Source organism: Gallinula chloropus (assembly GCF_964237585.1).
Source record: "Gallinula chloropus genome assembly, chromosome: 22".
NCBI lineage: Eukaryota > Metazoa > Chordata > Aves > Gruiformes > Rallidae > Gallinula > Gallinula chloropus.
The window spans coordinates 6,618,448-6,643,928 of record NC_140107.1 but is presented as its reverse complement, the minus strand read 5'-3'; the positions used below and the strand labels follow the sequence as shown (position 1 = coordinate 6,643,928).

At 47.2% G+C, this 25,481-nt stretch overlaps 1 protein-coding gene across 1 annotated transcript; it reads right to left on the bottom strand.

Moving 5' to 3' along the window:
- Positions 1-12,604: 12,604 nt before the first annotated feature.
- Positions 12,605-23,696, bottom strand: PSMB2 (proteasome 20S subunit beta 2). The gene is made up of 6 exons (XM_084274092.1): positions 23,539-23,696; positions 20,793-20,915; positions 20,155-20,225; positions 15,729-15,891; positions 13,729-13,778; positions 12,605-12,832 (listed from the first exon to the last, which is right to left on the bottom strand). Exons 1-6 carry the CDS (start codon positions 23,627-23,629, stop codon positions 12,725-12,727), a joined length of 606 nt encoding a protein of 201 aa, XP_084130218.1. The 5' UTR covers positions 23,630-23,696; the 3' UTR covers positions 12,605-12,724.
- Positions 23,697-25,481: the final 1,785 nt, after the last annotated feature.

Below are 25,481 nucleotides of genomic sequence, written 5' to 3'. Positions count from 1 at the left end.
ATTTCTGTTTGTTTTGGGGTTTGTTTTTTTTTTTTTTTTTTTGGTTTTTGAAAGATGAAAGCCTTCAGATTTTCTGCCATTAGAAATGGGAATGAAGTTTTGGATACACAAAACTGTAGCATGGACAGGATAGGCTGTGATGATGATGATGATGACTATAGAAGTTCTGCAGGATTTTGTACTTGCTGTTGTTTCTCTTAATGCTGCAATAGATGTACGACACCCACACCACAATGTCATTCTCATTATCTTAAATAAACCTCTTTTTATTTGAAGAAAGCACCTCCATCGTCTTTGTAAATGAGGATCCTTCTGCCTTGGTGGTTGTACCTTGAAATATTGTGTAGATTTAAGGAACAATATCCTCCAGGTTCGTGGCTGGCATTTGACTGACCCTCACAGTCACAAGCAGAGGATGATGGGAGCGTTAATGCCCCTGCAAAGCCATCACAGCTGAGCTGGCCAGAGCCTCCAGTGATGCTGGAGATGGATGTGTTGGTGGAAACGATGCACTTGCAGATATTTCAGGACTACTCAGGGATAGTCAAATCTAAACCTGTCTGTGAAGAGCTGCAGGAGGACCTTCCCCCTGGTATTAAGGCGAGGAGCGATAAATTAGCAGATAAAACGAGCCCTGTTAATCATTATGTGATGAAGGTCTCTGAATTCGCTGCTCTGTTGGTGGCATCGCTGTGGGTAGGACCCTGCAGACGGCCACACAGCCCTCACAGCAGGTTAAGGATACAAACAGAAGGGTGGGAACTGTTAGGAAGGGATTAACAAGCTGGAAAACATCCGTGATATGTTTTAGTACCAGCTGGGAAAGCCACGGAGAGAAGGGGCTGGGAAGATCTCAGGCGGGAGCTGACTCGTGTGCAAGGGGAGAGCCAGGGGTGGGAGCTGTGCAGCTCGGAGGGGACAGGCGTGTGCAGAACCCGGGTGTGCAGGAACACACACGGGGAAGGATGGTGCTGCAGTGAGGCAGGGTGCCAGCTGGGAGAGTCGGGAAGCAGGGTTAGATAGATGAAGAGAGGATGAGGAAGAAGCCGTGGTGGTTCCTGGCAGCAGACAGGCAAATGGCTTTTCCCAAAAGGGAAAGGGGGAGGTTAGCAGGTTTTCAGGCTTCCCCACACACCCATCGCTCCTCACAGCTCCAGACTGGACAGATGGACACGGGCCAGAGTCGCTGCAGGACTGGTTGGACTGGAGCTCGCTCAGAGTTGCCCCATCAGTTTTCTCTGGAGGTTGTAGAATAGGCTGATGCTAATAGAGAAATAACTGAACCCCAAAAGGGACCACAGGCTTCCAGAGGGATCTCTCTCCCTTGAAGAGAGGTGTGAAAGGAAACATTTTATGTTACTAATGTAATTTGTGGGGATGGCTCAGAGTCAGAAACTCGCATCTAAATACACCCTGCCAGAGCTTAGGGATGCATTTACATTGGGAATGGGGTTGGAAACGTCCCTTGGTATGATGTCTGTGAAAGCAAAGACCTAAATGACAGGCTCTGCAGGTCTGGTTTTGCTCTGGACCTTCCCAAAGGAAGAGCCAGGGAACAAGGAGGAGCCAGGGAGCGGAATGGAAATACTACAGACACATCAGAGGCTTGTTTACACTTCAAAGCTCTTCTGGGTAATGCAGGGTGTGAGCTGAAAGCACAAAAACTACTCCTATTTAAAATGATTCCAAAATAGGAGCGCCCTGTTCTGCATCAGCATGACCCATGTTTAAAATGGATTATGATAAAGGAGAGTGAGATGCTTTTGTGCTACAATACAGGTTTCCCTACATGGAGTTATTAGGATGACTATCCTGAAGTAATTCAATTTGTAAGCCTCCTTGGGTGCACAGTATCAGAGGAGAGCAAACTACCCCCTGATACAGGATGAAAGTGTGTGTGTGCACACTGTAATACACAGGCGTGAAATAGAATTCCATAGTTGCAATTGTATTCTGGAAACCTGATGTTAGGGCACTTGGAATATCAAGGAATTCTTAGACACAGCAGTGATGAGCAATACAAAAGGCTCCAGATCTGCCTACAGTAATTACATGGCACTGGTGGAAAAACACCTCCCTCCTCATTTCCCTCTTTGAGTACCTGCAAGGCTCTTGAATGTTTGATGAGGAACAGGCTGGTGCCCAAAAGACCAGGATGCCACCAATTACCTTTTAATTGGGAGGAAGTTTGATGACTTGGACTCCCTGGTTGGTTCTGCCACAGATGCTCAAGACGTGTCATGTAGGATCCACTTTCTAAACCCCCTGAATTGTGGACACCGACGTCTCTGCAGGCACACAGAGACTCTCAGAGCTTGTACCAGGCCAATTCCTGCTTGTAAGGAGCCAGTACTGGAGTTCTCCTCCCAGCTCTCTGTCAAGCAAGGCCATCCCCTGATGCGTTTGTTGCCTTTCCATCCTAAGAGGAGGAAAAAAAACCCTCCCAGCATTTTACACAATTCAAGCCTGATATAAATTCCCACAGTGATTGCTAACACTATCGTGGGAAAATACGTGGGATTGTGTCAGGGAGTAAAAATAGATTCAGGCTCATGGTTTCTACGCTTGTTATAGAACACTCTGGAATTTCAATCCTAAAGGGGAATTAAGGAAAAAAAAAAAAAAGACATTTTTTGAATTAATTTTTGAATGAATGACAAGCCTGGGGAAACCACATGACAACTTTTGACAAGAAAGAAAGCAAACATTAACAAAAAAATCTTCTTTCACTCACAGCCAGCTATCCCAGGGGTAAACTGAGGCTAGGGCTGACCTGGGACTCTCTACTCCATCACTAACATAAACAAGCAGAGGTGGTGGCGGCACTCTGCATGGCTCTGGGTAGGCAAAAATGATTACCTGCACGCAGGCTACCTCCCAAACAACAGGGTAATAACAGCTCTGGGTACTAAAACAACACCATAACCAGACTTTGCTGACCTGTAGTTTAATGCATTCCTTCATATATGAGAGTCCATGAAATTCCAGGCTTTACATCAGCACCCAGGGAGCCACCCCAGCAGCCAGGGAAGGAAGTTTTTCCTGTTTCTGCTCCTGAATCAAAGCACCCAGACCAAACCTGTTCCCAAATCAGGCAACGAAACCATGTTAAACACTTGCTGCAGAGAGCACTGACGGAGCAGCTGGGATGCAAACGTGGTGTCACAGAATCACAGGGGTGGGATGGGACCTCCAGAGCTCATCGGGTCCAACCCCCTGCCAAAGCAGCTCCCCAGCTCATATTGCACAGGTCAGTGTCCAGACGGGGCTGGAATCTCTCCAGAGAAGGAGACTCCACACCCCGCTGGGCAGCCTGTCCCAGGGCTCCCTCACCCTCACTGGGGAAAAGTTCTTCCCCATGTTGGTGTGGAACTCCCTGTGCTCCAACTTGCAGCCATTGCCCCTTGTCCTGTCCCCACAGAGCACTGAAAAGGGGCTGCCCATTTCCCCCTGCATCCCATACTTCAGATATTGATAAACATTAATAAAGTCCCCCCCTTAGTCTTCTTCTCTCCAGGCTGAGCAGTCCCAGCTCACTCAGCCTTTCCTCCCAGGGGAGGTGTCGTGTGTACAGCTACAGCCTCAATTATCCTAACAGACTTCAGGAGGAACTATCCAAGCCCAGTCATGACACGGAACCTGGACGTGTCGAGCCAGAAGGTTTTCCTCCCTGACCTCCTTCCTCGTGCAAAGAATTCCCACTGCAGCCACCTGAGCATCTGCAATGGGATACCATAATAATTCAGGCACTAAGTCTACACCCAAGCCCCAGCCCTGTCATCTGATGGATTCCCACAACCTCTCCCAGGCAGGCAGCAAAAGCGATGCCAGCGTTACCCTGGGTGGCTCCTTTGTATGTTTTTATCCTGACACCTTCAGATGCTTCTCATTGGATTCTTCTCAGCAGGGAAAAGGCTAAAATTGCCTCCTGACCTTCAGAAGTATTCCCTAGAAGGATGTCTTCATTGCAGTAGCAAAGGCCATAGCAAAGATGATTGGTTAAATGGAGACAACTGGGATTTTTTTGGGGTGTGAAATGAGTTCAGAGGAAGATGAAGCTATCACTCCAAGTTCTGCAGCATGTCTGGGTGCTACAGTCTTCTCACCCCACCACAGGGCTGTCAGTGCAGAAGCGCCTTGGGATCCCCTCATGAGTTTTTCCACTGCACAGAGCCTTAAACTGGTTGAAGCATCTCACAGAATCCCCCCCCACAAGCCCCCAGGCAGCGTTTTCCAGCTGTCACTGAATGACCTGTGCTCAATCGAAAATAAATGATCATCAGTCCACCATCCTCACCCAAAACTTCACGTATCATCACACAGATTTCAGCTAATTGTGCAATGGTAGCTTGGATCTGTTTATTCTTCAGTGCATACTATAAGTAGTAATTCCCATTCTTTCCATAAGCCACTCCAGGTTTGCCCCAGTCAAACACTGTGCTACAGACCTGATTGAAGTAGATCCATGGGTGATTTTACTCAGGTTTGGGACATGGGTGGCTGAAATACCACCTGCTTTTACTCTGGAGTTCACCAGAGCTTCCTCACACCTTGGAGACTTTACTGACAGCTACGTGCAGTTGTAAGCAGAGGACTTACCTGTGTTTCCTGCACAGATTGTGTCATCCAGAGATGTTTCTTTTCCAACAGGTTTACTTCTTGGCACACAGCAAACATTTTTGTAAAAAGGAGCATTTCTTATGCAATCATTTCATCCAATACAACCAGCATCTCTGACTATTCTCTCAGGAGAGTTACATTGACGTTCCACAGCCACCTCCTTGCAGCCTCAGCTACCAAACCCGTGTTGCATCAGACCCTCTGCAAACAGACCTTACCCCAGACTTTCTATTTCACCTGACAAGATCACAAAGGAGAGAGTGACCTTCACCTCACAGAAAATGGATGAGACACACAGAATTAAAGCCATTTACAAAGGGAAGTTTGGGGGAAAAGCTGGGCTCCAAACCCAGTTAATTCAGCTCCAAGGCTGAATTACAGCCATAACAACATAAACCCCCAAGTGAGTTCCAACAGTCTGTTTCAGACAAAGCCTATACAATTATTGGCTTATTTGCAATGATAAGAAGCTATCTCCTTTAAGAAGCCCTGTTGTGCTTTGCTGTGGGTTGGCTGGTGGCAGGAGCTGAGGCAGGAGAGCATCCTGGGTGGGAAGGCAGGACATGGAACGCTGGGGAGGCGGCTGGTGGCAGACTGGTTTGCTCGGTTCGGACAGTGAACACAGCCCTTCTACACCCTCTTTGTAATGCACTGCTGCTTTGACTCTTAAATGGACCCTGGCACCAGAGGGAATTGTTTCAGCCCAGACCTCCCACTCCTGACCCATTTTCATTTCATTTCCTCTCCCCCAGCCTTGTCATATGTCAGGAGCATATTATACCTTTTGGAGTTTCCTGCTAATTTGGTCGTCACTGGGAGCCTCCAGTAATTACCATGCTACATCAGACTTGTCCTTTAGCACAGGTAACTCTGCCCCAGTGAGGATCTCAGGGAGGAAGACAGGGTTTGGCACAGTTCTCCACAGTCAAAATTGGAGCAAGGCTTCCATGGGGATGGGGAGCCCATCGCAGCCATGCATGTGCTGGGGAAGGAGGCAGGTTTTGGGCAAACTGGGAAGCCATTCAGCTCTCCCCAGGAGAATCAGCAAGGCAAAGGAGGTGGTAAACCTTTCCAGACTAGGGAGCATCTGTCATGACATTTGGGAGGAAGATGGACAGTTTAGAGAATCTACTTTAGAGGTCTTAGCTGGTGAAATCTGAAGGCTTTGATGAAAAGATAAGGAAAAAATGAAGGAATATTTCTGCTTCAACAGAGCTGCAGAGTAATCACCTGTGGGACCTGTCCTAGGCACCCTGCTTTGGCAGGGGGGTTGGACTTGATGGGCTCTGGAGGTGCCTTCCAATCCTACAGTTCTGTGATTCTGTGTAATTCACCTGAGTGCTCTAAGGAAAAATCACCCTGTTCATTCCCACTTGGGGCAAAGGCTTCCCCCCCCCCCCCCTTATTAGTTCCACATGTTAATAAGCTTTCTCACAGCTTGTGAACATAAAGAGCCTTTTGGTTTAGTTCTCCACAAATTTTGGAGCCAACATAGAAACCAAAACCAAAACCTTATGGCTTTACAGCTCCTAAAAACATCAGCAGAGGTTAACCTCAAATCTCTAACCAGCTTAGGTAAACATGGGAGATGAAGGCAAGCTGACCCCTGGCAGTGTTCACACAACCAGCCTTCCTGAGGCTTCATCAAAGCAGGGGCAGTAAACACCAGGGTAAATCCTAGCACACAAACCTTGGGAGATGAGATGGAGCAGCCCAAAGCCCCGAGCACGAGGACTTGGGCAGGTTCCTCGTGTGCTGTGAGTGAATTCTGGTTGTTTTCTTCTTGCAGGGGCTCAGAGCTATGTGATTTTAAGGATGATTATAAAGAAAATGAGAAGAGAAATAGGTTTGAACGTTATCACTTCCAATGAGGGGAAATGAGAAAACCCTGGAGATCCTTTTGTATCCTGTACTCGGCCTCACCCAGTAACAGAATCACAGAGTCACAGGAGTCTCAAAGATTCAAGAAGCTGCTGAAAAAGAAACCCACAAAATGATCTGACAGCTGAGGAAACGTCTTCCCAGTTCCCAGATGCTGGGGTCTGGTTATGGACTTGAAAGTTGCTGATTCCCATACACCCTGGGACAGTTTAATCCCACAGACAAGTGTGTTTCTTCTGCTAAGCCCAGGACCATAACGATACCTACACAGTTGGTGGGTAAAAGCAAAGGAACATGTTCTAACATTCCCCATTCCAACCCAGCCATTTCAGACTCACCCTGATGGGGTTTTTTCTTAAGCTTTTGGGTTTTTTGCTGCGTGACCACAGAAGGTTCTTTGAAAAGAGCCTCACATGGTGCTCTACCTTTTCCTTCCCAGCCCACTGCAGCTGTGAGCACTGTGAGCATCCTCACTTCAGGCACAGAGGAAGCATCAAGAGCACTTTAGGAAGGGTTACCTTAAAAAAAACCCAACCAGATGTACTTTGATTTTACCTCTCTGCTTGGCTAGTGCTTGGACTAACTAGTAGAGGATGGATTCCAGCTACTCTTTTTGGGTGTTTTGGCAAGCTGCTAGCTATCCTAGCCTGCCCTTGTGCAAACATGGATGATCATCCCTTTTATGGGACAAGTGGTCCTGGTGAAAAATAAAACGTGCACCCCCCAAGAGAAGAAACAGCCTTGTACATCCTCTGCCAGCGCTGGACAGGGCACGGACCTGCTCTCCATGGCACCGAATTTGGGTGGCCAGGTGATCTGCACAGAGCAGAAGAGGTCAAAGGAGGTCAAAGGAGGAGGAGGGAGGTGTACAGAGACAAGCAGGGCTGCGAGGAGGCGGCCGTGTGCCTGCGAGATCACTGCCCTCTGCTGAGTGAAGCCTGGTGAGATGCGTGGGACTTCCCCACAAACCACATCCCACCACCTCTCCTAGGGGCATCTGTTGCTCTTCAAGTGGAGGAGCAAGAGGAGCTCAAGCATGGCATAAGCCCACAGGCATCTTGGTGGTACTAGAGCAGGATAGTCCCAGTAATCCTAAAAACACCGACACAACGTCGGACAGAGCCTGCTCTGTCTTCTGTAAGCAAGCCAAAGGAGATGTACTGCTTTCACAAGGAATACCTGACAACACCAAGGAAACCTCGACTGAGAAAAAGGTATTTCACCCCAATCAAAATTCACTCAGCCCAGTCCCCACCCCATGATCAGTTCAGACTATTCAACTACTGTGTTGGCTCCACCTGGCACGGTTGCCTTAATCTATAGACCCAAACTTAACCTACCCTTGTTACTACTCAGACCTCTCCAGATTTCAGTTTTACCTCTCTCTACATTTGATCAGCAGAGTTTAATTTTAACCCTGCTAACCTTTACTATATTGCTTTACTGTATCACCCAGGGAAAGAACGTGCTGGCAATTCCCAAACAGATCCCTTTAAACATCCTTTCCCCTCACTGCTCAGCAGCAGAGAGTTTCCTCTCTTCCTTCCACAGCTGTCTTGAGTTAGACTACATGAACACACTTATTGGATAACTACCTAATTGCACATTAGCACAGAAACAAAACACTTAAACTGTCACTTTACATTTCCAAGACAACTAACTTATTTTGAACACAGTCCTCAGCAAATCAGGAGCACCCAGAGGTTCAAACCACCCCAGTCAAGAGCATGGAAAGAGAAAGAGAAGCTGCATGCTTTAATTCCACCATTCCCATTCAGCTTCTAAAAAAATAATCTATCAAAATAACATCTGTGTGTTTAGTTTGATCAGTGCTCACCCAAAAATTTCCTGCACTTAATTGCTGTTGATGGCAGCCTGATAAGACATGGAAACTCCATAAAAGGTTAAACCTTTAAAGAAAATGAATTGTAAATGGCTTGAAGGATGCATTTTTTTTTCCCATAGGATAAATTGCTTTTTCTTTGCAGACATGACAGAGCCACCTGTGAAGCACTGTACAAGAGGCTTTTCCTTCCTTGGACACTAAGCTATTTTAAGCAAAAGGAATATTCTGTCCCTGCTTAGGCTGGAAAAACGGAATCAACCAAAACCTAAGGGCTGTGACCACAATCCATGGTCACACTCAGCCCTGGCACCCGCTGACACTTCTGGTGGGAACCTACTGCCAAAACTAGAGACAAGAGCAAACGAAAAGGCACCCATGGGAGAGCTTAACTGGATCCTCTCTGCTCCTATACCCTTGCTCAGAAAAGGGTGAGCTCTGTTTGGCTGCAGAGTTTCTGCTAGCAACTGTTTCATCACTTCAGCACTCAAAGGCTGCTGAGAATTCTGGATGGGGCTGCTGCAAACACACTTTATTTCTCCATCTCTGATTATTGCCGTGTAGCCTCCAGCCTGGCTCACCCATTTCCATGAGCACACCTGCTGAGGGCCCTCAGGCTCACACCAAAAGAGCAGCCCCTGCCCTTGGCTTCTTTTGCTGAACAGGGCCATGGGTTTCTGGTGAAATCTTGGGGAGCAGGTAAGCGAATCAGCTTGGGGTGCTCTCCCCCACCAGTGGTTCCACACGAAGGCTGAACACAGCAGTCGGGGAGGTACTGTTCAGCCATCTCAGTGTTTAACTGTGGCTGTGCTCAGCTGTCACTCACCATCCCATGCAGGGAGAAGCTGCAGCACCCAAGACCCCTTCTAGCCATCCAGTCCCTTTTAGGAGAGCCATCCTGAGGACACCACAAACCCAGGCTAAGTACACCTGAGCCAGCCATCTCCTGACCTCCATGTGCCAAGCATTTCTAGCATGCAGGAAGGTCTACAACCAACTGCAGGGTTTTTTTTTCCATGAAAAGGGTTAATTAACACTAAGAAAAAGGCCTCAGAGCACTGCACCTACACCCACATACTTCTCTCAGCAAAGCACTCCCAGAGCAGCGTGGCCCGAGGCACAGAGGCTCTGTTCCCTTGTAAACCAATCCCAGCCCAAAGCCCAAGCTCTGGGAGAGATGAGCCGCTGCAATGATCTGTTACAGGCACAGTGCTCAGGAAGAGCCCATCTTTAAACAGGAAACCAAAGAGGAGAAAAAGTGCCTTGTTAACTCTTTAGGCCCTGAGGCTTTGGTAGTAAAACATATGGTCAGAATTACCAGCCAAAGCAAAGCAGAACAGCTCACCGTGGCTCAAATGCCCTAGGAATACCTTCCCTTGGTTTACAACATAACTCTTTCATGCTATGAAGAAGCAAGAACTGATTAGCAGCAAGCAGCACTTCCTCACAGAGTTCAATTCTTGCAGAGGTTTCTCCTGAAGGAGAGGCCTGACATGATATAACTGCAGATGCTTTTCAAATGGAAAGGGGAATTCTTTCCAAAAGGGATTCCTGGGTTCTGGGTAAAACGTGGTTTCCAGAAGCTTTAGGGCTAAACTTGAAGCAGGTAAGAAGTGTTGTTCTCCTTAAGTAATGCAAATGGGAAACTTTAATTTTTCAGACAGATTCTGTGTATTGCTGTCAAAAATGAGAGCTGAATGCTTCTGAATTTAAAGATCAGCACTGTAGCCCTTTAAAACAATCCCAAGTTTGGGAGAAAGAGTTTTACACCTTTCCTTAGCAAGCATAAATTCTTGGAAAGCCCTCAAAGCAATCTTCTCCATCAGAGGCTGGAGTCTGACCTCACTCTGGGCCAAGTCTTTTGTTCTGCTGCTTTGCAATAAAGCTCTGTATTTATTCATTCCTAGAGGTTGCTGCTCTGCTGGCTTCTGATGCAACCCCTTCTATCTTTCACTCAATGGGGGATTCAGATCCCAGTCCCTGCCCTGAGGCAAAACATATGTTCCACTCCAACCTGAACCCAACCAGGGTGTTTGCAAGGGAATAATTGTTTTATGTTTATTAATCACCTGCATGCAAATAGGTGCCAATAAAAACTCCAGGCAGATTCTCTGCCAGGCTCACATGATCCAATAGCACCACACCCCAGTTTTGGTGTCTGAACTAATGAATGCCTCCAATACAGAGGCACTGCTGCTTCCATATGCAGTGACAAAACTATCACATCAGCTCAGCCACTCTGCAACAATGACTTTGAAAAGAGACAAGAAACCTGCAAAAACATTCAACATCAGTGGTAAAATAAATTAGAGATGCTGCCTATTAAGCTAAAGCAGTAGATTAATGCAACATGAAGGGGTGAGATTTCAGTCGCAGAACTAGAACGCTCCACTCGTGTTAAACACGACCTGCCAGGAGGAAATCATCCTGCTGGGGACATCCTTCCTTATGGTGTAGAAAAAAGTTGGAGAAGGGTTTTAAAAGACAAAGTGAATTTTAGCAAAATGTTTCTGAGTGACAGGCCACTGGAGCAATGGCTACAGCAAAACCAGCTGAGAGTGAAACTCATTCTGGGAAGAATTAAACTCCAAAGCCTGATGGGACTCCAGTTAAGCATTAAATTTGAGCAGGGGCATTTGTAAGAGGCAGGATGGGTTAAGGCACTGGAGCTGCAAATTTCTTCTGACATTAAGCAAGTCTCAGCCTCCAATCTAGTTCTCTTCAGCTCAGGAATGGTCAGTCTCTAAGACTGACAACTTTTGAGGAAAGATACTCTCAAACATCCAACCCAGACAAGCCCAGGGAAACTTTGGCAACAAGAGACAGGTCTGTCACTTACCTTTCCCAACTGAGAACTTGGGCCATGCCACACAAGTGCTACCATCTCCTAGACATCCACCTTTCTATTTCCAAGCTTATTCAAATATAAAACAAACACCCAGAGAGATTGAAATGGTTAACTCAAGATGGATTCAAGCAGGGAAGCAGTGAAAATCCTTCTCAGGGGAAGCCCTTCCAAGTATCAGCCACATGACAGTTATGGGAGGCTGCTCTGGGAAGAGTTGTTAGGTGGGAGCATCATCAGGAGCCCAGACAGATCGGTGATTATTCACATGGAAACAGAGCTCTGGCGAGTTCAGAGTCATCCCAAGTGGTGTAAAAAGCACTGTGGTTTTCTCTCTCATCGACCCTCTTTCATGTACTTCTAAGTGTACAGACACATCAATAAAGACAACTCACACAACTGATACATCAGTGTGTACTTACAACACTCCTTGTAGTTCTGACCCTGCTGTGCCAGCTTGAGAATATTGTTTCCCAGGAAGGGAACCCTGGCCAGATGAATTAAAAGTGACACCAGCATTTTAAAGCCCATTCTACTTGAGAATCTTTTTTTTTACTTGGATTAGAAATCCCAGACTGGTTTGGGTTGAGGGGATATTATAGCCCCCCCCAGTGCCACCCTTGCCATGGCAGGGACACTCCCCACCAGCCCAGGGTGCCCCAAGCCCCAACCAACCCAGCCTCGAACCCTGCCAGGGATCCAGGGGCAGCCCCAGCTTCTCTGGGCACCCTGTGCCAGGGCCTCCCCGCTCCCTGGGAAGGATTTCTGCCTCCCAGCCCCTCTCCAGCTGCCCTCCTGCAGCTGAAGGCCATTCCCCTAGGCTTGTCCCTCCCTGCCCTTGGCACCAGCCCCTTTCCAGCTCTCCTGGAGCCCTGTGAGGGATGGGAAGGGATTCAGAGCTCTCCCCAGAAGCAGCCTTCTCTTCTCCAGGCTGAGACACAGGTGGCTTTTTGAGCTGTCAGTGCTCACTGCCAGCTTCTCATCCACTAACACCTCCAAGTCCTTCTCCTCAGGGCTGCCCTCCATCCATTCTCTGCCCAGCCTGGAGCTGTGCCTGGGATTGCCCCAACCCTCGTGCAAGACTGAAACCAAGTACAGCAACAGCAAATTTACTCTTTGAAAACTAAATTCTTTTTGGTTTCAAATAAAGCAAACAGCAGTAACTTCTCTGGAAAAGTAATGCAGTGTTTGTTGGGATTTAACTGTGAGAGTGCATGACACTGTCACCTAGAGAATGTAGTACCAGCCTTCTCAAGTAAGAAAACTTGGGGTGGGAGTAAAAATCTCCAAAGAGGAAAGGAAGGTAGGTAACCTGAAGGTACAGCCACTAGCAGTAAATCAACTTCTGCCTTCACTGTGGAATGATTTAAATAGTCAGGAAGGGTCAGTGGAATAAAAAGATAAAACTGGCTATATAAATGTCAATCTTTATTGGATCTCCCAGTGCAGCACAGGACTCATGAACTTCCAATGAGTAGAAAAAAACAAACCCAAAAGCAAACAAAAAGACAACTGCTGAAGAAAGATCTCCAGGGTTAGGATATGGCTTTGGGAAGGGGTATATTGTCCACTTCGTGGATGCCATCCTTGTCAATGAACCGGGCATTGAACGAAGTCAGATTTAGGATGAAGCGTTTCTTAAGCTGTTCAACAAAAGACAAAGAGAGAACAGAGATGAGATTCATTCAAAGCTTCAGTCATGCTCCCCTCTTATTTAAGGGATACCCTGTTGCACATCAAAATGTCCACCCTGGTGCTAGAGACCTGAAATATCACAAACTAGAGCATTTTTTTCCACTGCTCAGGGATCAATTAGCACGAGCCCCCTCTAAGACTATCCATGTTAGGTGAGCCTAAGCTGGAGACACAATATACACAGGCCAGTTAACAAGGGAGACATTTAAGCAGGAAGAAGACTGGAGTGGGCTGCAACTTAGGGCACAAAGTATATGTATCAAAAAGACACTTCAAAGAGAATCTCTGTAGAGTATTTCTTCCTGAAGTTTCCTCCAATATTTCTTCCCAATTACATTCAATTCAATCTCCTAAAGACACGGATAAAGAATATTTTCCTATAATAAAAGCCTTGGGAGTCTAAAAGGTTATGTTTACACTAAAATTGACCATGAACTTTAAGGTCAAATCTTTTGCTCAGTTAGATTTCACTTCACGAACTGGAAGAAAAGAACACTTTGAGGTAGATACAAGTGTAACACAAGTAACAGAAGGATGTTTGTGTATAATAGGAGAAAATCAAAGACTGTCCATATCAATATTACACTGGGCACAGAAGAAGCAGAAGAAAAGCAATTAAGCTTCAAGTTTATGTTCTGGTGGATGTGAACCATGCTAAGACAATGCAAGTGCTCACAAATCCTTTTCCTCAGTAGCTATCCCAACATCTGGTCAATGTGCATTTATTACCCCTTCCGGCAAAGGCACCAACACACACGACAAGGGGAAGAGGAAAATATCAGCAAATGGATGCAAACAAACCTTCCTCTCTCAAGATCATAACGGGCAAAGTTTGGCAACTCACCTCCTCTAGACATTTTTTTAGGAGCTCCACAGCTTCCTCACGTGTGATACCTGAAAAACATCCCCAGATTGATTGAATTAAAGGCCATCTCTTGAGAGAGAGAGACTTTTATTAAATTTAAACAACTTTTCAGCTGAGCACCAAAACCTCTCCTTCCCAGCTCAGAGAAAACGCTTTCCAGATGTACTGAGGACGCCCCTCACCAAAGCCCTCAAGCTGCAACAAGCCATTGAGAATCGATTTGTTACACTGACTGGGAAGCATGACGGAATTTTGCCTCCCATGGCCAGGGACTGGGCTTTGGAGAAGTCCAGCCGGCTCTCCCTCCTCCAGTTTATTAGAGTTTTAAATCAGCTCCATCTGTCCGCAGCCGGCTGCGAGTCAGTGACAGGAGGAGGAGATTGGGTTTAGTGCTACGTTCCCTGCTGGGTATTAGTTTTAATAATGGGAAAGGCACGTGTGTGTGTGTTGCCCCTGCTCTTCTCACACATTTAGAATAGAATCCAGCACTCTGTGGGGATGGCAAGCCATGACAGAGTATTGTAGCTCGCTGGTTTTCTCTTTTCACAATGAATGGTGGAAAAGGAGCAGCAGAATTTTCAAGGGATGTAACTGGAAAACAGAATCCCAGAACCGTAGGGACCTCCAGAGCCCATCAGGTCCAACCCCCTGCCAAAGCAGGGTCCCTAGGACAGGGCACACAGGTCTGGAATATCTCCAGAGAAGGAGACTCCACACCCCCTGGGCAGCATGTCCCAGGGCTCCCTCACCCTCACCGGGAAGAAGTTCTCCTGCATATTGGTGTGAAACTTCCTGTGCTCCAGCTGAAGCCATCACCCCTTGTCCTGTCCCCACAGACACTGAGAAGAGGCTGGCTGTGTCCCCGTGTCCCACCCTTCAGATATTGATAACCATTGATCAGATCCCCTCTTAGTATTCTTTTCTCCAGGCTGAACAGCCCCAGCTCTTTCCCCTCACAGGGGAGATGCTCCAGTCCTTTAATCATCTTCATAGCCCTCCACTGGATTCTCTCCAGGAGATCCCTGTCTTTTTTATACCAGGGAGCCCAAAACCACTGAGCTCAATGGATCTCACAAAACTGGTTTCTACAGTTTGTTCCAGACCCACATCCACCATTCAGGCAGAAGTCCCACCAGAACACCACCACCAGCTCACAGCTATGCTTCTTGCAGGAGACAGATGAAAGGATTATTAAGTGAACATCTCTGCTATGAGATTAAATTTAGCTTTGCACACAGGAGTAATGTAGTTTTGTAGTTAAAGCCAAAGATGTCAGATTACCACTATTCTAAGCTTTGTATGCTTTGTATGCTCCCCCATCTGTGAAGCAGGGATGGGACCATGTTTATTCCTTGGCAGTGCAAGAAATGGATGATGATGCTAAAATTAAAACTTCAGACAGGTAGAGACGTGTGCAAGAATCAGGATCAACAGCTACCACGTGCACAAAACTATAAACCAAAGCAACTGATCTTCACCACCACCACTACAGAGCACTGAAGAGAGTCTTGCTAGGAATGTCATTTCACCTGTGTGTCTTTGATATATCACACACAAAGCCAATCCAATATATGGAGCTAAAGGAGCTGGGACTGCCCCCTGAAGACTGATACATGCCATGGCCAACAGACAAGCAAGTAAAGTTATCAAAATGTTATTTATCAAAACCAGACTACTGGCAGCTAATGGTCCAGGGAAGTCCAGCCATGTTTTCAAATGAGTCAAAGCTTCCTTCACTTACTGCCTGTTCTGCTTCCAACAGGAAAACAAGTTAAGAACTTGTCTAGTTTCACATTAACATTTCAGGAAAACCAGAAGGCAATCTTTAAAGCTACATTTATTCTAACAAAGTTCAGTTCAAATCTTGTAGCACCACAGCAATTGCTCTGGACCATCTGACTCCACAAATGTTCATCTCTCAGTTTAAGTCTTTAATTTATTAATCGGTAACAGGAGAACTTTCCACAGACTCCACTTACTTGGCTTGTAGTAGCGATCAAGGATGCTGAGGGTAAGGAAAGCACCATATCCATGTGCTGCAAAAGGAGCTTTAGCCAGCGCTGCAAGGTAATCCATGTAGTAAAGGGCAGGCCCGTCGTGGTCGTCAAAGCCAGCAAGGAGAAGGTTGACGTGGTAAGGGGTCTACAAACAGAAACGGTGTTATCATTGAAGCAGCCACACCCAAACCTTTCAATCTGAATTCCCCATGCCTCCTCCAGAACAGCAAGGCAGTTGGTTTCACAGTTCTTTGCCATAAAATGCCACCAGGAGCTACACCAGCACTGTCTGCAGGAGATCACAGGTGTCAATCTCAGAACAATTAGGTCTTTTGGTAATGTGGAATGCAGAAGCAAATACAAACATAAAACTCCAATTCTCCTGAAAAACAGTAGTTTGTTGTTTGGGTTTTTTTTTTTAAGCTTTCATGGCATATTCAAACTTTAATTATGTTTTCACACCAGATTCTTTCATCTCAGCATAAAACTTTTTACATAAAAATTTTTTACCATCGCCATGTGAGCACAATATGAACATTCTGCAGGTTATAAGAACTTCTTTGTCAATTTAACACACTTTTCTCAGTCACACTGCTGCTAACCATAGACCATTTTAGCACATATGAAAGCTTACATACAGCGTGAACAGTTCTATACAGTGTTACACCGACTTGTTAATTGGCAGTTAGATTTTTATTGCATGTACCAAGTTTAATCTTTAACATTAGGCTAACTTGACCGAGCAAAGAAGATCCAAGGAGCTGGTTCATTTCTACTCAAAAACTGACTATAAAGGTACAGCAACATCATGTTGGCAGTAGCCTTGATGATGCAACTAACAATAGATTAGAACAAGCAAATACAATTTCACCCTAAAGCCAAAACATTAACTTTTTCCTATGACAAAGTTCATTTTGATACTGAGCACCGTGAATTTGCACTACCCCCCCCCCAAAACACAACTCTATTTTTTTACTTTCACCATACAGTAAGAAAGAATAAAGCAGGCTACAGTTATATATCAAATCTATCACTGCAAATTGTGTGATTTAATCTTCAAAGCACTCCAGAGTCTTTGGGAACGAGTTACCACGCAGCTGTATTCGTTTAATTAGTCTGTATTTCATCACATATTTATTCTGAAACATCACACAAGTTGATATTAAGAGCCATGACACAAGATCACTCAAATTATTGTGTGACTTTGAATTACCAACATTGGCATATGTGAGATACTCAACCATAAATAAATGGCTTTATACAGACTTAAACAAATCTGGAAGCTGGTTTTCAGTTGTAAATTCTCCTGCTAATGGTCTATGAGACAAATTCTTCAAACTCAGATAAATTGTCCCCCATGCCTTCCTATTATTAAAGGAAGGCAGGATCTAAAGATCAGAAAATAACCTATTTACAACCTCAATGATTACAAAGGACAACAACTGCAGACCGCAAACTGGTGTCTGAGTAGGACTAACATCTCTATGCTGGGACTACTTTTCCTTGGACATCTCAATCCTTTTGTCCATTCCCAAAGGCTTTTTGTAATTAAATCCACGCCAGTTCTAAACTCTTTAGTAGATTGATGTGATTTAAAGGGCTGCTAAACGAGCAGGTGACTGACACTCCAGGACTGATGAATTTCCACCCCCACTCCCTCCCAAAACTTACCTTCCTATTAGCAGCAACATATCTCATCCCAAGTAGCTTTGCACTTTATGCTGTTTGCTTTAAAATAACTACAGCAATTAAGAGACATGTGAAATTCTTCAGAATTTACAGCTGAAGGGAACAGTTGTGATAAACACACTAACCCAACCAGCTCAGCAGCGGGAGGCAGGGCGGTGACAAGCAGCGGCGTGACATCTGGCGGAAGCCAAAGTCACAGCGAGGGGGGAAAGGTGGGCGCGAGGAAGCATCCTGCCAAGCGTGGACAAGGGGAGAGGAACTGACAAGTCTTCTTTTGGACTCAGGCCAGGGCCTGTCACCTATAATTAAACAGAGCTTCACAACAAGAAACTGAACTTCATCGGGTTTGGATGGGGTAAGGGGTTATTGCTCCTGTTCCCCACCACCACCTCCGCAGGATGGGGAATGTATCGATCCTGGCACTTGATTCAGCAGGTGAATCGACTGAGATGCTGGAGGAGGCAACAGAGCAGAGGAGCTCCAGCACCACTCACCTATGCAAAAGCCAGTTGGCTCCCAAGCAGTTTCCAGCTTTGCCTGAAGCACAATAGGCTAAATGGAAGCCAGCAAAGAGTTTTTCAGACCCTACTTCAGAGTACAAACCCCAACTTCTCAAGAAAGTGTCGTTAACACTTGATACTTTCCACCAAAGGAACAGCCTCCAGGCACCGCCTTACAGACAGCTGGAACGTGGACTATGTGAGCCACAAGGTTCAGAAATTAAATCAAACTAGGTAACACAGGGAGGGACCCAGAGCGTGATTAACAGTGCTGAACAAGCTCTATTTTGGGCTGGGCCCTGACAACAGTGCAATGCCTGAACAACTACTGATTCAGTGTTACCCCCTCTCCCCTTCACATACCTTCTAGCCCTCCGTAACAGAAACGGCTTCACGCAGCGAATGGCAACACAGCAATAAGCTGTCTTTCCCCCCCCTACAAACTTCCTTCTTCAAAAATACCTTCCCTGCTCCTAACAAGGAGGAGTTGCATGTTTTACCTTCTTCAGTTTTTATTTTTATCATCCCCTTAATTAAATTAGCAGCCTCCAGGAGTCGTATATGCAATTTAAATAGGTACAGAGAGCTAGTGTTAATCTTTCTGGTATCCCCAAAACGATCATGAAAACGCAACAGAATTCACAGGCAAAAAAAAAAATCTGGTGGCAAGGTTTGTATCCTGGAGTTCTGAATCCAACAAACAAATCATTAAGTGCTATTTTTAAAGGAAAAAAAAAAAGAGTTCTCCCTACAGTAGAGAGATCAGTGTAGTGTGACAGTAGTGTCAGAGTGCGCCACTTGCTCCAGGGCATTGCCATCTGCAACAGCACAACATTTTGTCTCCGGTAAATAAACACATCTGCCTTTGCCAGTGTCCTCCCCACTGTGCTGCCCATCTGGAGCAGGTGAGCTGGAAGACAGGCGTGGGCTCAGGAAGGAGGGGAGATGCAGGGAGGATCAGGCCTCAAGGGACACAGCACAGAGGAAGACAACAGCACCGCATCGGCACCACATCCCGCTGGCCAAGTTCACCCAAAAGCATGTGAAATTACTGCTGCTAGTGGTGCCTGAAACCCTACATAAGAAACGGCTGCCTCTGCTGAAGCAGGCAGGACATTCAGTACCAGCCTCACCTATACCATCTGCACAGGACAGGTGCCCTTGAGACAAGTCAGCAGACAGCCAACGGCCACCTGGGAGAGGCACCCAGCAGCATTACTCCTTCACACCAACCTTGAAATCCAGTGTCTTACAAAACACACACACAGCCCTTCCAAATCACAGCAGAGCTAAAGCAAGCAGCACCACTGCCAACCATCACCTACCAACCACGCAGCTGGCTGAAGTACAAGAGGAGTAGCACTTCACACACGAGACTGTACTGAGTCCTTCCACCGACTCACTCTACATTTAGCAGCTTGAGAACCATGAGAACAAAAATCTCAGGCTGTTCCTGCAGATGAGCTCCTGAAGGAGGGTCTGGGCCTCATGCCACACGTGTGTAATTCTCAACAGCACACTTCTGATGTCAATGCTGGCCTTCATGCCTGTGCAGTATGCTGCTAGAACAGCAACATCCCTTATCCCAGGCTCTAACCCTGACAGAGTTGTACAACTTAATTCTCAATATCCTATTTCCTCTTGTTTTCTTTCATGTTGAGAAAAATGCCAACAACATGCTTCCTAACCCGAGCTCTTTACAAGTCCATTTGCCCCTTCATTACTCCTTTCCACAAGAAAAATCAGTAATTGCAGTTTAGTAACCAGAAAACACAGCTCCAACTTGGATTTGATGTTTACCAAAAACCTTAAGTTGCTGTTTATAAAAGGGACTTGTTTTGCTAAGTACATCAAACAGCTTTGCTCTATTAAATCATTTTCCAAGAAGATTAAACGGATTCAGTGCATTTGCATGAAAACTGACAACCTTATCTGGATGTTAAAGAGGCTTAATTCACTTAGCTGTCTGCAGTGTTCATGACAAAATGTTTATTGGGCCCAAGGCTGGAATTTTAAGGTTATAATTCTATCAGTTATTGATAAGTGAAGTGATAAGTTTTTTAAATAAGCAAATCAGGTTATACTTTAATAAAACATTCGTTCAGCAAAGTGAATTCATCACTAAAGACAGAAGCCACCACCTTTTTTCAGACTCCATTCCTTGAAAATGGGAAGATTCCCCCTTAAGCCTTTGCCAAACTCTCCCCACTGTTACTCACTCGGCTCCGCAGGTAGTCAGCCAGGTTTCGTCGTGTGAAGTTTGCAGCTGCTGTAGGAGACAATTCATAACCTGGAGAAGAAACATGTGTGTTTGGTAACAGTACAAAACCATCTCCATGCTTCACTTCCTGACTTTCCATCCCTACTCTGCAATAACAAGATATTCTTGAGTAATAAAACGTTGTGCCATTTGTCAATTCCAGGTTAGTCTGGAAGCTACAAGGACAGAAAGGGCCCTCAGAGTCCAGGTGGTTCATACCCATACAGACCATGACAATGCAGCTTCAAAAAATTAAAATACTATGGGCATGAAGCCCAAATTTTTCAGGCAGGTGTATCAGGAAAACTGTGAAGTTGTCATGCAATGGACAGATTAAGAGAAAAAACTATTACTGTGTCACTTGTATTACAAATAGGTTGGTTTGGTTTGGAGAAGCCTCTTGCTTTATAGTAAAGAATCCAATCTCCATTTCTTCGTCCTGTCCTCACCAGCACCTTTGCTTGACACTAAAAACAGCAGCAATCCTTGTAGCCAGGGAAGCTCTGAGAACAGCACTTTCCATCAACATTCACCTGTGAACTCCACCCATCATTACCTCCTCTTCCAAACCCTCAGGCACTGCCCTCTTTCACTCACCATTTCTCATTTTGTAGAGCTGAACGTTCTTCTGGATGTATTCTGCAAACTGCACGGTGTCTCCAGCCTCCCCAACGCACAGGAGCAAGATCTTTTCACTCATCTTAAACATTTTGTCATGGTCTAGGCAAAGAAAAAAATAACATTAAGAGCCATGGTCATGAGACAGAGTAAATTATTTTGCCACTATCATAACACATGATTTCTTGCAGAAGGAAGAAAAGGGACTCAGAACGACATCATGCCCTGGAGCACTAACAGTGAGCAAACCCTGATGTCCAGCTTCTCACAGAACACAGGACTTCTTAAACAGCTAAACAGAAGCAAAGCTGAAACACACAGAGGCCTTCAGGAAGGGAAGCATTTCAGAAATGCATTTCTGTGTAAGACCATGAAGACTAAAGCCCCACACAGAACACTGTGTTCAAAGTTTAACACTGCATGTGGTGTTTCCTGGGCTCAGGAATAAGCAGCTCCTTTAGCACAAAGCTGAAATACCAACACCTGGAGGAGAAGCAATCTTAGGAAATCCAGAACCAAATTCCATGTGGGATGAAACCCTCTTCCTGATGTGGAATGAAATCCTCTTCCTGATGTGGAGTGCCTTGAAAACGACAATTTAGGGGCACAAAGTCTTCTTCAAAACCAAGTTTTTGCTTGTCATTATAATTTATTATCAGTACTTAATTTTATCTTAAGACAGCCCACTGATATACAGGGAAATTAGGGAATAGTGAGCTATACTTTTAATCATAATTGCAGTTTTAAAAATCTTTTCTGTGCATATTTGAGGGACTCCACACTGTGAGGATGGCAGCACTGGAGACAAGCCTGTGCTGATGCTGTGGTCTCCTCTCACTAAAGCAGACCAGCACTCAGGTATCTGACAGAAAAGCCACGAGAGGCTCTGGGTGTGCAGGGAAGGTGTCTATTGAACAACATTCAATCTCCACCTCTGCACTTCACTTACAGTATACTAAATGCTGCTGAATAACCTCTGCTGCCAAACAGGTGTGAGATGTCACAACCCTCTCAGAGGATTTCAAGAGTTACTGAGGTACCCAACAGCTGCACAGAAGCTGCAGGACTTAAGAGCTTGGGAAAGGCTGAAACTGAGGGGCCCTTGCAGTCCATTTACAAATTAAAGCAAGAATTAGTAAACACCAATACTCTAAACAAACACCTGAAATTTGTTTCCCCCATCCCTTCCAAGAAGAATAAACCCTAAATTCTATTTTCCTTAAATATTATCAACAAACTGACTTGGCACAAACTTACAAGAGGTTGTTTAAAGGGATTACATTTGTAGTTTGTAGGTGCCACCAACCTTTCACAGCCCTCTTTCTAACACTACACCAGTTGACTTGTACAGACCTGAAGGGAAATATTGTTAGGTAAAAGCACTGCTAGCTATAATACTCATGTTTAGCAACCTACAGCCTATTTTTTTTTCTTAAAAAGACCTTCTAGACCATGGTATTTCAATCAAGAAGATCACTACACCTAGTAAATAAGCTTCAGTCTAGGCAGAAAAACTCAGTTTGGAGAATTTCAAAGGCTGGATAATCCCCCATGTCTTACCACAAAGAGAAACCAAAAATATAATATACAAGCATTTGGCTCATATGCCTCATGCCACAGACTTCCCTGATGCTTTTACTTCCAATATTCCCTTCTTCCCAAGAGTTACATATCACCAGTGAATCTGACACAACCATTTAACCTCACCCACTGTCATCCCCATGCAGCTTTTTAAGACACCGATACTGCAGCACAGAGCAAGGTTTAACAAGGTTTAACAAGCAAATGATTCCCTGAAGGGGTAAGTTAACAGGACAGCACAACACAGTCCCATCATATTGGCTCAGGCTTGAAAACTTTACTCTGAGCAAGCAGCATTTTGAGACCTATGCTCACCATGAGGGACAGGGAGCAGCCAGCAGCCCTTACAGCAAATAAACCCTGAACTGAATCACAGAACACTTTGGGCTGGAAAGGACCTCAAAGATCATCTAGTTCCAAGCCCCTGCCATGGGCAGGGACACCCTTGCTAGGCCAGGCTGCTCCAGACTCTAACCAGGCCTTGAATGCTTCCAAGGATGGGGTTTCCACAACCTCTCTGCGCACCCTGTGCCAGAGTGTCACCACCCTCAGAGTGAAGAATTTATTCCTAACACCTAACCTAACCCTGCCCTCATTCAGCTTGAGGCCAGTAAGGGTGACAGAGCCCTGGGACAGGCTGCCCAGGGGAGGTTGTGGAGTCTCCTTCTCCGGAGACATTCAAGATCCCTCTGGACACTGTGTGCCCTGTCCTAGGGAGGCCTTTAGCAGGGGGCTGGACCCGATGAGCTCTGGAGGTCCCTTCCAACCCCATCAATTCTGTGATCACCCCTCGCCCTGTCACCGCACCCCCAGGTGAGCAGCCCCTCTCCCACTCTCCTGCAGGCCCCTCCAGCCATCGCCAGGCCGCCACTGGGTCTCCCCGGAGCCTCCCCTTCTCCCGGCTGACCTCCCGCAGCCCGGCTTCAACCACCCGCCGCTCTCCTTCCCTCTCCGCCCCTCCCTGCCTCTTCCACGCGCCCTTCCTCAGCGCTGCCTAACCACACGCAGCCAGCTCGGCCCTAAACCCGTCTCACGACTGGAGCCCAAGGGCTCCTCGCCGGGCCGGGCCTGGGCAGAGCGCGGGCTGACGGCCCCCCCCCCCCCCCCCCCCCAACCCCGGGGCAGGGCAGGCCGCGCCCCTCACCGTGCTTCATCTGGACGATGCTGGTGGCCGCCACCGTGTCCGCGGCCACCAGGACGTAGTCGGGCCCCTGGATGCCGATCAGGTACTCCATAGCCGGCCGCGCTGCGCCGTCCCCTCAGGCCGCGCCGTGACACAGCGAACCGCCGCCGCCGCCTCCCAGCCGGTCGCGCGCAAGCGCCGGCGCGTAGCGATGACGCCAGCACCGGCGCTCGCGAGAGCCGCCCGCCCCGGGGGACCGGCCCCTCACCGAGCCCCGCGCCGCGGGCTGGAGGCACCGGCCGTGGGGGACGGAGCTTCACGCCGCGCCGGGCCGGGTCGCTCCGCGCGGCCGGGGCTGTGGGGACGCCGGCAGGTCGGTTTCGGACAAGACCCGGCGAGGCTGGGTCGTGGGCGCCGTTCCCCGCCGGCCGCGCTGCCGGGGTCACGCAGCCTCCACCCCGCGCTCCGAGCTGACACCGACCCGGCTTGGTGTCGGCTGCGCTGGAGGTGCCGCCGGCTAAGCCCCTCCCCGGTCCCGGGGGAGGGACCCGTAAGCCCGGCTCGGGTTCCTTAGGTGCAGCTCAGCTGGGTGCGGAGCGGCAGCCGCCGGTCAGAGGGTCACCGGGCTGGGAAAGACCTCTGAGACCAGCGAGTCCAACCATCCCCATCCCCTATAACCCACATCCCTGAGCACCTCATCTCCCCGTCTGTTAAACACACCCAGGGGCAGTGACTCAGCCCCCTCCCTGGGCAGCCTGTTCGAGTGCCCAGTGATTCTTTCAGGGGAGAACTTTCCCCTAATGTCTGCTCTGACCCTGCCCTGGTGCAGCTTGAGCCCACCCCCCTCATCCCATCACCTGTGGCTTGGGTGAAGAGACCATCGCCCACCTCTCTGCCTGGTCCCAGGGAACTGAACTGTGAAGAGGCAGTGATTTCCTTCCAGGAGCCATGGCAGGGTGTATGTGCTCCCCATCTCCCTGTGTGGGAAAGGGCCGGCAGTGCCAGCTGCCCGCAGAGCCCCTGTTCGACAGACTGACAAGTGACTGAGCTGTGAATGAGGCTGTTTAGTTGAGCAGAAGAAAGGCCCTGAGGAGGAAACTCCATAGTAAGCCCCAGCCCAACTCACCTACCGAGCCAGTAAAGGGTTGGGTTTGTCCGTGCCAGCCACCAAAGGAAAACCACAGGTGTGCCTGTGGATTTTTCTATCTGTTGTTGGCTTCAGAGCTCCTCCACGAGTGCCTGGATGGTGTCTGATCACCTCTTGAGTTCAGGCAGCTGCCAGTCAGCATACACAGTTCTCAGCTCTTCCCTTCTCCCCCCACTCTCCATCTACTTAAACTTCTCCAGGCAAAAGTCCTGTCTTAGGTGGCTGTGCAGCCCCCAGGAGCTTCCAGGTGAGGCTGTAATGTAGATAATTAATAACGAGAGAACCAAAACAAATCCTCTAATTGCCTGGACATTGTGTAACTGCAGGCGCCATCCCGACGAGCAGAGTAACTCCAACTGGCACTTGGTTTATTGATTAGACTCTGCCCTTGCCTTGAGCCCCATCTTATGCGCTCTCTAAGTGCGGCTCTACAAAGAACCCAGCCTCATGTTAATGAAAGGGGCCACTGAAGCATTGACACCCCCCCTGACCTCTCCCAGCAGTTGCTGCAAAGGAGACAGCCCCAGGAAATAAAACTCTGGGTGCTACAGCACATGGCAAATGCCCAACTGCGCCGACACCGAGGACGTGGCTGTGTAATTAGGAGAACCGGCCATAACCTTTGTGTGCTATAAAAAATACCAACCATGCCAAAAAGCAACAGCAAACTGTCTTCAGGAAACAGTATAAATGAGTGCAAGCAGCAAATTCACCATTTTGACTGTTTTCCAATTGCCTGTAGCTACACTTGTTAAATTGAGTGCTGCGTGCATAAATCAAAGCGGGATGTTTTCTCCTACCCTGCAATGGCCAAGCT

Bases quoted from the DNA above. Each gene is read 5' to 3' on its own strand.
- PSMB2 (XM_084274092.1), bottom strand. From the start codon at position 23,629: ATGGAGTACCTGATCGGCATCCAGGGGCCCGACTACGTCCTGGTGGCC. The intron at 20,226-20,792 runs GTGAGTGAAAGA...TTTCTTCTCCAG, and splicing joins GCTCTACAAAATGAGAAATG to GTTATGAATTGTCTCCTACA. The intron at 12,833-13,728 runs GTGAGTTGCCAA...TTTGTTGAACAG, and splicing joins TAAAAAAATGTCTAGAGGAG to CTTAAGAAACGCTTCATCCT.